The following is a 15889-nucleotide window of genomic DNA, read 5'->3' as shown; positions in this document are numbered from 1 at the left end:
TAGTTATTCAGCCTGTGTGTGCCATTCACCATCAGGAGAAGCAGTTCCTGTTCCACCAACTGCAACGGAGCTTTACCCACTTTTGCTAGCAGGGAATTTGTTCTAGATCCGTAACATTATGCAGTGTTTTAACATGCTCCACACACCTTCATGCAAAAAAGCCTGAATTTGATACTTTTGCAGCTTGCTGGGAAGCGTATTTGCTTGACGGGGTTTTTGGGGAAGGATGAAGATGTGTTGCTCGGTAGCATCTGGAGAGGAGAGGCTTTTCTGGAGTTTTTTCATGGTTATCTGCTGACTGATGTAAACTGTCACCTTCGTTTGATTATTTAAGGCTGCTGGCTAGCTGGAGTTAATTTATTTGTATCTCAGAATTATGCTGCTAGGTGGCTATTTTAAATTTAGTTATGGTCAGGGCGCAAAGACATTTGCATAGCCATTCTTTTTTTTAAACACTAAATCTAAACAAACATCACCTCTGCATTACCTAAACCTGAGTGTTGCATACAGATGGAGTGGAAAACCTTAAAGATGAGCTGCAAAGCTTCAAAAAACCAAAACCCCATCAATACAAAGAACAAGGGAAATAAAATCCCATAACAGTAAAACAGCTGTAGCTGCTCTAAAAAACTGTAATTAGCACATCTCTTAGCTATTTTGGGGATAGTCATTACCTCCCAGAGATCCCAAGGAATTCAAGCTATGAGACTTAGAGTGACGTCAGCCATCACATGCCTAAAATGATTCTAAAACCTTCGTTTCCACTCCCTCCTCATGCCCTCCCCTGTAAGATGAAACATCTCATGCTGCATCTGAATGCAAAGGTGAATCCTTTGCAATGATACATCGTGAGTCTTTTTAGCATTACACAAGCATGAAGAGAAAGGTACAAGAATCTTTATTTACTCATCTGAGCTGCATTTTGTACTTGGGTAACTCCAATGGGATTCTAAACTTCATGCTTGCCATAGTCTTAGAAATCGAGAAGGGCATGTGTTTTTTCCACATGTTGGAAACAGAATAAAGAAACCTACTTAAAGAAATTTTGTTCACCATCAACAAATAGTTATAAGTGATTGAAAACAATGTCCTGTGCATGGTCAATGTGTCATTTGCAACTAACACCTGCTAACCCTAATGAAGTGGCTTTATTTGTTTGCCTCCTCTTTTTTCAAATGAACTGGCTGGCTGAGAACTTGTTTGCCAATCTTTGGGTGGAAATATATTCTGCAATTATGTTATAAATCTCTCAAAATACACAATGGTAGTGGAGGTAAAATGAAGAAACTGACAAAGCTGCAAGTCAACCTTGAAAGAGTAATCAGCCACTCATCTGGGGACACATACAATATTAGCGTGGCAGCGATGAAAATAAGAGGTGTGTGAGTTTGTGGTAAAGTTTATGATGCTTTACAAGGCTGGCTTAACTATACCAGAGCTGACTCAATAGGCTATAGGCTATTACACCATGTTAGCAACCACAGCATTATGTTTAGTGTGTACTTTTCCAATACAAGTACTGGTCTAGATACCACATTAAGGCTATTCTTTCCACTCTCACTGCTATTTAAAAAGCTGAACAACACTAAACCAAGTGCTGTTTGTGAAAGACAACATAAGGTTGCACTGGTCTAAACTTTTATAACGTATTGTAATGATCACAATTACAGCAGTACCTTGCTAATACTAATGCCTAAAAGATCGATTGAGAACAGTAAGTGAACAAAGAACATATAATGAACTTTGTTCACGTAAGAAGTGGTAATAATACTTCAGAATATACTAGTAGATTGAATTGTTTTACATTATGCAAGAGTAATTAAGTCTCATATTAAGATATCCCAGTACCTCTTTACTGAGAAGTAGAGAGAGAGCAAGGGTTTTGGTGAGCAATTTAGTAAAGTAAAAAATAGTGAGGACCTAATGTGGAATCATTCACAAATTACAAAACTTCAAGAAAGTATTCTGCCATGACAAAAAAGTTTTTAATCCTTTTTCAGTTGCTTCTATTTCCTTTGCCCTGGTTTATACAGATAATTTCCATCACCATAAAAAGCGAGTGTTTGGAGTCATCTAGGGGATTAGTTGAGTAATCTATCAGATCTCAAAATGATTGGAGTAGCAGTCAATACTACAGCTCACTTGGGAAAGGACTCAGTCTTGACATTCTGCTTAGGGCTCATCTATAAGTGAACTCTCAGGAGAATTAATTAGAATTGATTTAAGATGTGAAATTAAAGTAGATTGGTTAAACTGCATTAAACCCCTGTGTGACACAATCAAAATTAAGGTAACTTTTATTTTGAATAAGAGTATCCACACCTGGGTTTAATTTGGTTTAAGTAATCCACTTTAAAAGTTAACTTGGATTAATTTCCTGAGCATCCCTATGTAAACAAAACCCCTTAGAGATAGACAGTAAAGGGTTACCCTCTTCCACATTAAAATTATATAACAATGTAATTAGATAAGCAGCATGGGGCACAGATAAAGAACAGGTTGCACGTAAAACCACAGGGTGAATTACCATTAAAACTACTGAACTACGCATGGTTTCCTTATTCCCAACAACCCACCTCCCAGATATGCTACTTAACTTCTGAGATTCTTTTATTTTCTGTCTATGGCCTTGCTTACAGGACACAGTTGCACCAGGTGCAATTTTAAAGCAGCTTAGTTAGTCTGAGGCAAACTTCTGTCGACACTCTTAGTTCAGTTTATTATAAATAAATAAAATACTACCTAGTTCTCATATAGTACTTTTAGTTTAGCTTAAATCAATTAGCAATTGATTAAAAAACCCAATGTAAATTAAAGCAATGCAATTTGTTTCAGGTAGACAAGGCCTGCATGTCCGAACAACATGCTGCAAGTGCGACACTGCTTTGTGTTGTCCTCTCCTATAAGTCACATGCTCTTTCCTGTTACTTTAACACAGCTTTTTGGAGCATTCCAGTTTTTATAATAATTCAGGACCTTCTCTTGCAAGTTGCTGCACGTAAGAGGATCCCTTCTCCCATGTGAAGCCCCACCTTCTCCCATATTTTTTTTTTAACTGTTTTTTTAAAAAAAGCCTCTAAACTTCTCTTCCTCACCGAGATTTTGTGTTAGTTTCAGCACGGAATCATAAGCCCCTCCAAATAGCTATTCTGGATGGAGAGACGGACAAGAAGATAACATTGTGAACGACGACGTGACAGGGCATTTAGTTATGAGTGGTGTTTTCAGTAGAATGGCACAGGCTTCAACAGAATCAAGTACAAAACTAGGTATCTTCTAGGAAACATATACAGGGTAAAGGAAGAGTCACCAAGCTAAAAATAAAATCTCTTCTCTGTAACGTGTTAGTACAATGTATTCCAACCCAAGCAGAACTGAGGTTTCCACATGACCTTACCTATCTAAGTCATCTTCCCCGAGCAGAATAGGTGGGAGCGGGAGTGGAGGCAGCGTTGAAGTCTTCAGGTGTGGGATAGCAGCCGTCACAGACACCTGTGGTTTTGTAGAGACCTGGACAGAGGGCTGAGAGTTTGCCTGAGTGGACAAAGCAGATGTTCTTGAGTGGGAAGAAGATGGCAAAGAGGCTGGGACTGAAGTAGGGACCTGAACAGAAGTCAGCTGGGAAAGCGGTAGAGGTGGAACAGCTGGTGATGGAGGCAAAGGAGGCAACGGGGGAATCTGAGGTGGCGGCGTAGTCGTTGGTAGAGGTGGGGGAGGTGATTTTATTGAGGGCAATGGAGGTGGGTTCTCCTTCTCTGTTGTCTCTGTCTCTTTTGGAGTTGCAATCTCCTCTTTCGCTACTACAGACTTGGAGTCTTTTGTTCCCATCGGTTTTGAGTCTTTAATTGGAGCTGCATGCTTCTTCTCAGAGTTCTCGTCTATCTTGGTTTTTATTGGCTCCAGAGATGTTTTAGTCTCTGCATTTATGTGTATTAAATTAACCAGTTCCGTGTCGGAGGCCGATTTTTCAGATTTAATGATTTTGGGTACCTTTTTAGACTCCGCCCCTGTCTCCTTAACCTCAGATGAGCTGTTCTCTTTTATAGACAGAAAAACAGGGGAGTTCTTTGCCTCCTTCCCATCCACCTTCGCTGCTGCCGCCGCTGCTGCAGCTCGTTCCTTCTTTTTCCTGCTGAGCTCTGCTCCCAGGCTGGAGTTCAATGGTAGCCTCGCAGGCGATATACTGGAATGACGACTACGTGAACCGGACCTCTGCTTTTTACTGTGAGATGATGAGTGTCTTGAATATACAGGACTTCGACTTCGGGACTTCACAGACTTCCTATGGAAAGAGCAGGAAGCAGAAAACTGAGATGCAGTCTAATGCATACTCTGTTAGTTACTGAAATTAACATATAGGGATAGCCCTCTTGAAAGACAAGAGCATTCATAAATTGTCAACTCCATTTCTGACCATACCCAAGGCTTGTCTGAGGACACTTAAATTAAGGATACCAGTTTGATGACACTTGAAAATTATCCACCATCTAGGGAGCTTCCAAGGTCAAAGATCTTGCTGCTTACAAATCAACAATTAAAATAACAGAACCGCAAGATGACGGTTAGACAAACCCCAAGTTGAAGAAGAGATAACACATGCACAGTGCTTGACTGGAGGATTTTAGTTGAGAGGATGAGCTGACAGTTTACGAATCTTTCGGGGCAGTAGAGCAGGAGGGAAAACACAATGATAAGACATGAGTATTGCTTGTGGGAATGTTCTGCACAACCTTGCGGCGTTGATCAGTGGTGTTACAGTAAGGCAGTGATACTCAGACCTCAGTGGCTAAGGAATCAAACTAGCAATCAACATTACCCAAAATAGACACAGTAGTGTGAATTCATTGTTTCATTCACTATAGTATTATATATTCACTCACACAGTGTTTTAATATCATATGCTGCACAGAGCCGCAGGAGACCCAATCAAGAGCTACTTGCAGCTCAAGAGCCTAAGTCTGAGTATCACTGCAATGAGGCATTCTCCTAGTGAATGCCACTTTTGCCCACAGAACATCCTCACTCCAAGTAGAGGTTTTACTATTACCATAAGTGCATTTGTACATTGCAAGTCAGAAAGACAATTTGAGGCTTTCACCCTGATTTAGACATGTTCAGAGATACTCTAAGCCTGAATTTACAAAAAGTGAGCTACAATTTATTACATAGGCAGAGATATTAAATGAATTTGGAAATCTGCACCGTAGTGTGAGCCACAAATAAGGAGAAAAATGCCTTCCTTTAAAGTACACGAGCTGAATAGAGGATAAACTTGGATTAGGCACAAGTCTGCAGTATCTGTGAACCTAGTGGAGATTAGGAATGAAGATTCATTGGAAAGACTGGAAATAAAAACCAAACAAACAGAAAACTGGTATTTTCAATTTACAGGTCAGTGAATATTTTCTCCTTTTTAAGGAAGATTGGGATTTTGCAAGTCATGGGACAGTGTATTTTAAGAGGAGTAATGTGGAAATGATCGACTTTAATGATCTGGAAGACACACGTTACTAAAAAATAAAAAAAATCTTGAAGTCAGACTCTACCCTTGCTTAGTTGAAATCATGTTCACAACTGATTTTTATTCTATGATTTATTCAAACCTAGAGTTCTCTGACCACAGTAGAAAATATAGCATGATTTTAGATCATGGTTAAAAGAAATTCCCTTTTCCACACAGCTCAGAAAACATGTAATAGCAACTGTGTTTAAACATGGAAGCTGTTAGCAGATTTGTCAACTATAATTGAAATGCAGTGTAAGAGACTAATATAATTTGCATAAGATAAGAGAATCACAATTTTAAACAAATATTCTGACAACATAAATGCTTTAAAAATAAGCTGAAGGATAGAAATGGCTTATTTTAAAGCATTTCACTAGACATTTGTGACTGTAGTGGCCAAATATCAATGTGACTAAGTGGATCTTACCTTTAGTCTTAAAGAAAAAAAACAGCAATAAGAGTATAAAAAAAGTCAAGACTTATTTCAGATCCTGTCTTCAATGTTCATGGAAGTTGTGCTTAAACAGAAGCTGGCAATATGCCTCAAGCTGGTATGTCATCTTCAGGGGACTCTGGATAATCAGTTTAACTGTCACACACACAGGCAGAATTTGCCATTTGGATAGTAGTTCACTTTCCACATCCCGCTGCAAAACTGTCAAGAGCTGAAATAGCTAGCAGCATGCTTTCACTGCACTCAGAGGTCACACTTGCAGACTTTGCTGAGGACAACATTCCTAACTGAACTTGTATGACATGGTTAGCTGCAAACAGAGCTAACTTAATTCTAAACTAAAAGAGCACTGAATCATGCACTAAATCCCAGCTACAAGTGATTCATAACATGGATCTGGAAACCTTCCCCTCCACAGGCAATATTAGCTTTTGTCACTGCTGACTGAATTGAAATATGTTTTAAGAGAAGCAAATATATACAGGAAGTTTTGTAAGGTGTTTCCCCTGTCTAGTGTAATCACTGAGTAACTTTATCTCTGACCGAGAGGTTAGTGATTTGCCCTCACACATCACCTTTGAAACCAACACTGCACTGCAGATTACCTAGTTTATAGGACTTAAAAAGGGAGGAAAAGCTCCCAGCTTTAGAGATGTTCAAGATTTTCTTTCCAGCTATAGCGGAATGGTTACAAAATTCCTGTTATTTCTAATGCAGGAAACTGGACGTGTAAAATGCTACCCACGAGGCCCGTGAATTAAGACAAAGGTATCAGTGGGAGAGAATGGGAATGGCTCACTAAACAAGACCAAAGCACTCTGGGAACAATCAGAGCGGTACCAAAGAGATCGTTGGAGGAATAACTGATAGAAATCTCTAGCCCTATCTATACTATGAAACTGGAAGTTGCTAAGAGTTGTTAGCAACAGTTTCCCCTCAGCCAGTGATGAATGCAGAACAAGAGATGATAGAGAGAGCACAACTGGACACTTCCAGAATGCCTGTCACCTGAGGCTCTCAGAGCAATTTAAAAACATTAAGCATACCTCACAGGTGAGGTTATTTGGCATTATTCCCCCATTATGCAATGGAGAAATCACAAGCATAGTGCTGAAGTGAAAGTTAGTGGCGAAGGTGGGACTAGGACTCAGGCATCTTGACTCCTGGTTTCTTGTTTTAACCACTAGAGCAGGGGTGGGCAAACTTTTTGGCCTGAGGGCCACATCTGGGTATGGAAATAGTACGGTGGGCCATGAATGCTCATGAAATTGGGGTTGGGGTGCTGGAGGGGGTGAGGCCAGAAATGAGGAGTTCAGGATGCGGGAGGGGGCTCCGGCTGGGGGTGTGGGCTCTGGGGTGGGGCTGGGGGTGTAAGAGGTGCTCCAAGCTGGGACCAAGGTGTTCGGAGGAAAGGAGGGGTATCAGGGATGGGGCAGGGACACGGGGTGGAGGGGATGAGGGCTCTGGCTAGGGGTGCAGGCTCTGGGGTGGGGCTGGGGATGAGGGGTTTGGGGTACATGGGGCTGGCTCAGGGTGCAGGCTCCGGGCGTCACTTACCTCAAGCATCTCCTGGAAGCAGTGGCATGTCCCCCGCCCGGCTCCTACCCGGAGGCACAGCCAGGCGTCTCTGCTGCACGCTGCCCCTTCTGCAGGTGCCGCCCCTGCAGCTCCCATTGGCCACGTTTCCCAGCCAATAAGAGCTGCGGGGGCAGCGCTAGAGGCGGAGGCAGTGTGTGGAGTGGAGCCCCTGGCTGCCCCTACATGTAGGAGCCAGAGAGGGGACATGCCACTGCTTCCATGAGCCGAGCAGAGCAGCCCCCGACCCTGCTCGCCGGCTGAAGCACAGGAGCGGGGCAAGTCTCAGACCTTGCTCCCCAGCAGGAGCTCAAGGGCCGAATTAAAACATCTGGTGGGCCGGATGCAGCCTGCGGTTTGCCCACCCTTGCATTAGAGAAACTACCTCAAATTAAACCTTCTAAATCCAGTTCATGGACATCTGACAATACATGATTTTGTGCTGCACACCAGTGACTATGGCGCGCATACAAACCCAGAAACTAAAATCTCATAACAGTGTACAAGCCCACATCCATCAAGTGGGGTGTTACCTGAATTCTTTCTCTTGGCTACAGCTGCAATGGCATGGTTACTACAACTGCTATAGAGAACAACAGTGATTATATCTGTTACTTTCCCTCCCAACCAAAGACTCCACATTTCCTCCTTAACCAAAAGCAGTTTGTTTGGGGGGCCCACTTGGAATGTGACCCACAGTGTGCTTTCTGCATCAGGGACATTCCAGTATTTAGTTCACCATCTTCCTTCTCAGACTACATTTTGGGAATGGGGAGGTAAAAGAATCACTAGGAAGGATTTCACCCTCAGCCAATGAAAAAACATCAGTGCCACAGGAAAGACTCTTTCCTCCCCCTCTGAGGAATTTACACTGAACTTTCCTCACTGCATGGAATGCAGGTTCAGTGAAGCAACAACTAACACAAGCAAACTGAAAATCAGAACTCCTGTGTGTAACAGTTAGAAAGAAAATAAGGTCTGAACATTTCCCTCTGCTCATTTAAGTGCAATATTGTACTTTGGGGTAGCCATTTTCCGAAAGCTTCTTGCACACTCAGTTGACTCTTTATTTCTTGCTTTGTGTTGCTCATTGAAACCGAGCTTTGATTAAAAAGAGTGTGCTATAAAAAAAACTGCAGACCAGCTTTAAGAGAAAGGGGCGGGACTGTGGTGGGTTATCAATTTAACCCTAGATTCAAAGAATTTGAAATAAACAGAGTGTAAACAAACAGTAACCTTTGGAATTTTTTTGGGTTTGGTTAACCAGCTAAGTGCTGTACCAGAAAGGTGTCCTCGAAAACTTTCCCACATGGCTATGCAAGTTCACGGAAGCACATTCAAAGCTGCTTCCATGAAACCAGGTTCAGAAAAAGTGATCTTCACTTCACAGGAGTAACTAGCATTATACAGACTAAGGGGAGGAATGGAGGGAAAACACAGAGCTTTAGGATCCCACTGATTCCTCTACTACCCTCCAACCAATAGCAACCCTCTTGCTGGTTAAGGAAGAGTAGATACACACCTTTAACAGAGCCTACAAGCACAGCCAGAAAGGATACACAAGGCATCTGTCACCCAGTAGACTTTTCTAAGGGGCTTAAAAGCGCATAGTCTGTGAAAGCAATGTCTTCGTTCCCCCCCAATATATATACATTTTTACATGGAGATGTCTCCACTAGGATTTTATATCAAGATGGCTAAGGGACAGGTAGCTTTTGCTTCCATGTAGCTAGTCAAATAAATTCCAGATGGGGGGAGAATAGGGTTGACCTCAGTGAGCTAAATTGAAGCAAAAATTACCAATGTCTTATCGCCACTAGGATTTTACACTGAGATAACTATTTGCTGTGAAGACAAAGGCAATGTTCTTAGCCCATACCAGCCCTAATTTTCATTGGAAAGCCTACTCCCTAAACGTTGAGAGAAGTGGATGTGGTTTTAGGGCTCAATTCCACAAGCAAGGAGTTCAATGGGACTACCCACATGAGAAGTACCAATCACATGGATAAAGATTCCCAAGACCAATCTCCTTGCTCACAGCTCCCAATGGAATCCAGGGAAGCAACACAACTAACATTGTACATGTTGTTTTGACAGTTTACCCTAAGGGCTTACTTCTTTCAAGTTCAGTTTAGAATTATGATAAAGCTATACCCATAGTTCCATAACACACATGCTGTGAACTGGAAGTTCATGGAGACACAAGCTTTAGATTGAAAAATAATGTTAGGCTACCTACCAATCTGTACTCAAAATACTCTTGATTACTATACATCTGAAATAAAATGCAGCACTATTACTAATTTCAAACAAAAATAGGCATTTTTTGTGTGTGTGTCAAAGTTACTGGTGCATAAAGAGAAAAAAATACATCTGTTCCAAAATAAAAAAGTTACCTAATTACTCTTCTAGAATGCCAAGGAGCTATTTAAAACAAATGGAAGCAAATGATCCATAACTGAGCAGAACACAGCCTGAGAAAATCAACTTTAAACTAGAAAGAAGCAACTTAAATACGGTCAACTAATTATGATGAAAGAAAAAAATTAATCAGCTCAGAGTGAGATATGCTCTGAATTAAACAATCCTTCTGACAACTGCGATAAATCTCTTTCTTAGAATTTTGATCAAAGTTTCCAGAACGTGAGAGCTTTTTAAAGTACATTTAGTGCTAATGAAAGGTGCTGGATTTTTATCGCTAGAAATTTAGATACTTTCTACAGAACACTCACTAGTGCAAACTTCCCCACAATGCTTCACTCGTATTCTGCAGGAGCCACCTCTACAGGCAAGTGTAATTCAATCCTAATGGCTCATTCAGTATTGGCCTCTTTGCTGAGGCTGCCAACACGGAGGCTGATCAGTGCCAACAATGGCGGTGCTTTTTAAGATGCGGATATCTATCAAAAGGGAACTGTAACGAGCCCATCAAACTCACACAGACCAGTGAGGAGCCCTTGGCAGTAAGAAGTGAACACTAATTACCTGGGCCAGACCTGAATAGATGATCTAGAGGGTCAATCACTCGCAACCCCAGAGCCATCCAATCTCCCCCCAACACATAAGAGACAACATAGAGATCACACACCTGGCTACTGGACTTCGGCTCACTGACCGCTTGGCAACAAAAGGACTGCTCGAGCGCCTTCGGCTGTATGGGCTGGGTGACCTCCCGCTGTACGACCCACTTCCTCTCTCATAACTGGATGAGCGCCTCCTGTTGTACGGGCTGACGGACCTCTGTCTCCTACTGTAAGGACTAGGAGACCGAGTATTGGACTGGTATGCTACAGGTTCCTTGTAGGGTGGGCTGACCGACTGCCTGCGCGATGAGCCACCGGGGCTCTTCTTGTAGGAATCATAGTTGCTGGATGTATGCGACCGTGGAGGGCTGAGATCATATTCTTGGGTGTAGGATGCTCCTGAGGGGCTGTCATCCTGTTTGGGGCTGTCAGCCCATTTCCTGTGGGGACTCCTGGATTTCCGTTTTGGACTATCAGTTGCTTTGTAGCTTTTCAGAGTGTCCCTTTTCCGATGGCTTTTACTGCGGTCTTTGTGCCCAGACTTCAGCTCCCGCTCTTTTCTGGACTTCTCCTTGTGTGCTTTGGCCGACCTGGACTCCTTGTTGCTGCTTCTTGATGGCTGTGACTTAAAATGTTCCTCATTCTCCTCATTGAGTCTCTTGGAGGTCCCCGACACCCGGTCCTTGGTGGACCCTGACTTGCTGGACACCTCCTGATTCTTTTCCAGTTTCTTCTCTTTGTCCACCTGCTTACTCCTGATCAGCTCCCGAATACGCTTGTGCTGGTGGTGCCGGTGCTTGTGCAACCTGTCGCTCCTGTCTGAACTTCCTTTCCTCTCATCATTCTCCCTTCTTTCCAGCTTGAGGGCCACATCGTCTGAGAAGGTGTCCGAGTCGGAGCTGATGTCGTCATACTCCACCAGGGGCTTGATCATTGCACCCAGTGGTGCCGCCGCCTCTTGAGCCACCAGCGGCGAATCTTTGGAGTGCTTGGACCTGTGCCTCTTGTGTCTGGAGACCAGCCGGTGCCTCTCCTTGCTGTTCGAACTGCCACTGCTGGATGTCTGCTGCTGCAAGGACCCCCCTCCTCCTCCATCCTTCTTGCCCCCATGTCTCTCTGGATTTGGCATTCCTTCTCCACTGTGCTTGGAAGAGGGGAGGGGGGAATCCTCCAAAACCCCCAAACTTTAAACCCCAGTCACACACACACACCCCCTCCCGCTACAGGCCTCTCTCCTCTTTCCCTGGCTCTCCTTTCTCCTCCCACCATTCACAGCCACTTGCCCCCGCTGCCTGTCCTCCCTGCTTCTAGCTCTCGCCCTGCTTCATGGGGTGCAGCTCTTTGGATCAGGCCCCGGGGTGGGTGGCGGGGGGAGGGGCCTTGACCTCACAGGGCCCCTAGGCAGGAAGCTAAAGGGCCTGGAAAGCCCCCGGGAGGGGGGCCTGGGGAGGAGGGTGGCTGGGCCCTGGAGCGGGCGCCCTGGCCTGGGCAGAGGGTCGCCTGGGCAGGGGCCCCCTGGGCCTCTGAGCAGGTCCCTAGGCCCGGCTCCCTGAGTGGCTCCCGACGCGGAGGGTCCCCGGATCCCGCCCCCTCGGCCGCGGCGCGGCGGGTGCCCGGCTCGCGGCCCCCTTTGTCCGCCCCGCTCCCGGGGCCGCCTCCCCTCTCACTTCCCAAAGCGAAACGGCACCGCTTCCAAGGGGGCAGCCGCCAACTCGCGCGAGACTCCCGCTCTCGCGCGATGAGCGAAGCCTCCCCGCCTCGCTCGCCCAAACGCCGCGAGAAACTCCGGCCGGGCCCGCTCAAACCTCGCGAGAGCTCCGCGCTGGGCTCCGCAACAAAACTTTATTGAGCGACCTGGTGACGCCGTCAGAGAAACAAGCGAGCACAAGGCGGCCTCTCTTTTTAACAAAACTTTATTGAGGAGCCAGGCGAGCTGTTCGGACAGCTCCTCCCCCCCCTCCCCCAAACAAAACTTTATGGAGATGCAGAGTGTGGACAAATCGCTAGGGCCCTGCCCCAAACACACTTGTGTTCAGGTGTCAGAGTGGCAGCCGTGTTACTCTGGGTCCGCATCTGTATCAGGAGCACCGTGGAACGCCCTCTCCAGCTCCAGAGGGAGCCTGAGGGCCTTGCAATGGGCGGCATGAAACACATACCAAGCACGCCCCCCCCCAGCAGTGCCCCCAGGCAGGGAGGGGATGTGTGAGTCAGTGCCTGTCGAGGCCCAGCTTCATGGAAAGAGAACCCAGGCATCCTGACTCCCAGTCCCTTGCTCTAACCACTAGACCCCACTCCTGTTCCCAGAGCCAAAAACAGAACTGAGGAGTCCTGACCCGCAGTGGCTCTAAACCCCAGATCACACTCCCCTTCAAGCTGGAAACAACCCAGGAGTTCTGACTCCCAATCCTATGGTTCTCACCCCCTAGACAATTTTTTGACATAGACAGTGAATTCCTGCAGTTCTTACAACACAGGCTGCAGGTCCTTGGCACCCTTTGAGAAACAGGCCCTGCGTGTTTCTACCCAGAAACTGAAGCACTCAAAATCAGTGGGGAGACATCGGAACATTTGTCTTGCCTATCACTCAGACAATTTGTCACTCCAGAGTATGTGGTGTAGTTGTAGCCGTGTCAGTCCCAGAATATTAGAGAGACAAGGTGTGTGAGATAATATATTTTATTGGATCAACTTCTGTTGGTGAGAGAGACAAGCTTTCAGCCAAGAAGAGCTCTGTTTGGCTGGAAGCTTGTCTCTCTATCCAACAGAGTACTAAAAGATACTACCTCACCCACTTTGATTCACTTCAGTGGACATTTTACCTGAGTAAGGACTGAGCAAAAGTTGGGTGAAGGCCTCCAGATTTGGCTGATAGTGAGGAGTATAGTAAGGGCCTTTAAATGCCAGTTTTAAAACTTTAAATCAAATAGAAAAAGCAAGTAAAAACTCCCTGCCTTCCCTCTGATAAAAAATACCCCCTTGCAGTTTCCATCCCTGTCTTATTCTAAAGAGAAAAAATAGTGAAAAGGACTATTTTGAGACTTGAGTGCTACACATGATGGATTGGGGATCAGTGCTACTGAATGATATAGCAGTGGCCGCAGCAATGCACCATTAAATCTGTTGGAAACTGTAAGGTTTGGATTGTTACTGTAGAAGGCAGATGTAGTTTTGTATCATGGTCACATCACTTAAAGGCAATTTTTCAAAAGCTCTGAAATATTGTGATTAGTATTTATTCAATTTGCATGTATGTATATATGGCTTCCATGTAGCCATGTCAGCATTTTGAACACAGCCTTCTGCCTATAATAGTTGTTTGTATCTCATTATAGACCTCCTTGACTATATTCTCTAGGCCATAAAATTGCCTTTAGGCTCATATTTTACAGACTTTAAAAACAAATCTATGCTTTGTTTTTAAGTTAAAGGATGGCAAAAGAAATACAAATAGTTTGTGGTTTATGGCTGCTTTTGCTCCCACCTCCCCTACTAAAAGCCCCAATTCTGCAATGAGCTCGGTATGGAAAGCCCCTTATGCCCACATAGAGTGCCACCAACTTCATAGTTTTTAAGGCTAGAAAGGACTATTGTGATCATCTTGTCTGCTTTCCTTGTCTGCTTTTTAACACAGGCCACAGAATTACAACCAATAATTCCAATATCAAGGCCAATAACTTTTGGCTGAAGTAGACTATATCTTTTAGAAAGACATCCAATCTTGATGTAAAGACTTCAAGAGATGGAGAATCCACCACTCCTCTCAGCAAGCTGTTCCAATGGTTAATAGTGTCCCACCCCACATATTGTTGTTAGCAAATCTGCACCTAATTTCCAGTTTGAATTTGTCTAGCTTACATTTCCAGCCATTGGATCTTGTTATGCTTTTGTCTGGTAGTAAAGGTTTTTTTAATCTATCAGAAATCTTCACATATAGGTACTTCAAAACCACAATCAAGTCACCTTCTAACTTCCTTTTTGGGACACCTACCACATGGAGCTCATTACAGGATCAGGGCCTCACTAATATCCTGGTAGACAGATGACCTCCTTGCACCCTGATTTTATTCTTCAATTTGATCCGCTATAATGTGTGTTTGGTTCCACAGAGAGCACTGTGATTTATTACAAGATTGTAATGAGCTGGCCTGTATAAGTGTTCAACACAGTTCTCTACTGGATGGAATCAGACCTGTGCATCAGAGGCCCTATACTGCTAACAGCTGAAGGAGATTCTCCTTTAGTTTACTTGGTAGAATGCAGTGCTTTCTGGAGCAGAAGGATATGAGTTCTACCTCCACATGTCATGAATTTCAGAGTGATTATTCTGTAAAAAAAAGTGACAACCATTATGGTCCTAGGTAGCATTTTCCCCCATTTGTATTGCATTGGCAAATCTACTAGTTTTATCAGGACAGTTTTCCATTACTTTTTTGTTAAATATTAATTTATTTGTATTCACTACCTCACATGGGTACGTGTTAAGTCATATGTACCCTGCACCATAGGCCATTGAATGGGGATAAATCTCTTTCCTTGGGGAAAGAGAGAATCCTATCCCATTCACAAAGATTGCCTGAGCTGCCACTCTTGGAGAAGAGGGTCTTCAGCTGTGGCTTATTAACAGAACGTCAGTGCCATAAAGAGGGAAGGTATGAAAGTAGGCTGGATTGCCCCAGGGGGAGAGAAGAGTGCTTGCCTATCTGTCTGTCTGTCGGCGGTTAAAATCAACTGCTTAGGCAAACTCTCCTAAGAAGAGATCTTTGTTTGTCATATTGTAGGAGCGAAGCAGGTATGCTTCTTGGATTCTACAAAAGGGCATCTTTCTGTTTACTCTACAAGGAGCTAGAACTATGCATTTGGGCCTGATGGGGAGTGTGGCTGCCTACAAAAAACTAGATACTTGACGCATTATATCCTGCTCCAAGAAGAATGATACGCGCTTGGGATATTTTCTTCCCCATGCTCTTGTATTGTTTCCCCTTTAGGGGACTAGTGACCCCTTATTTTTGGGTGTTGTGAGCTTTCATGCCTGTAAAGTTCTTTGAGGCCTTCTGATGAAAGCCATCTGTTGTAAAAGCCAAGCAATGTTCAGCTGCAGAAGACCTAACTCAATGAAAGGGAGCAACAATAGCCACTGGATAAAAATAATGTAAAAATAGTTAATATATTTTGAGGACTTGTGTTATTTTACATAGATTTTTCTAATTGTAAAGGTGCCTAACATAGCCTCTTAAAAACCTTCTTTGGGGAGAAAGGTGTAAAACCTATAATAAGTTTAAAAGCTCATTTTAGATGTGTTTAGAACTGTAACTGTTAATGTAGGGCCTAAAC

The 15889-nt window shown here is 44.0% G+C and overlaps 1 protein-coding gene across 6 annotated transcripts in view; it reads right to left on the bottom strand.

The window, feature by feature from the left end:
* The window catches only part of CDK12 (cyclin dependent kinase 12), a 72613-nt gene extending 60328 nt beyond the window's left edge, over nucleotides 1-12285 (bottom strand). For 5 of the 6 annotated variants that reach the window (XR_012156417.1, XM_073326205.1, XM_073326201.1 and 2 more), the window contains exons 1-2: nucleotides 10624-12285; nucleotides 3398-4282 (exon numbers count right to left, since the gene is read on the bottom strand). Coding sequence is in view for 5 of the 6 variants with exons in the window: in XM_073326205.1 (XP_073182306.1) it covers nucleotides 3398-4282; nucleotides 10624-11687 (1949 nt within the window). In the remaining variant the exon portion in view is untranslated. The remainder of the gene's footprint in view (nucleotides 1-3397; nucleotides 4283-10623) is intronic. The other variant, XM_073326206.1, reaches the window with a different exon arrangement.
* Nucleotides 12286-15889: the final 3604 nt, after the last annotated feature.

The sequence above is a fragment of the Lepidochelys kempii genome, chromosome 27 (assembly GCF_965140265.1).
Source record: "Lepidochelys kempii isolate rLepKem1 chromosome 27, rLepKem1.hap2, whole genome shotgun sequence".
Lineage (NCBI taxonomy): Eukaryota > Metazoa > Chordata > Testudines > Cheloniidae > Lepidochelys > Lepidochelys kempii.
This window is presented reverse-complemented; position numbering and strand designations above follow the sequence as displayed.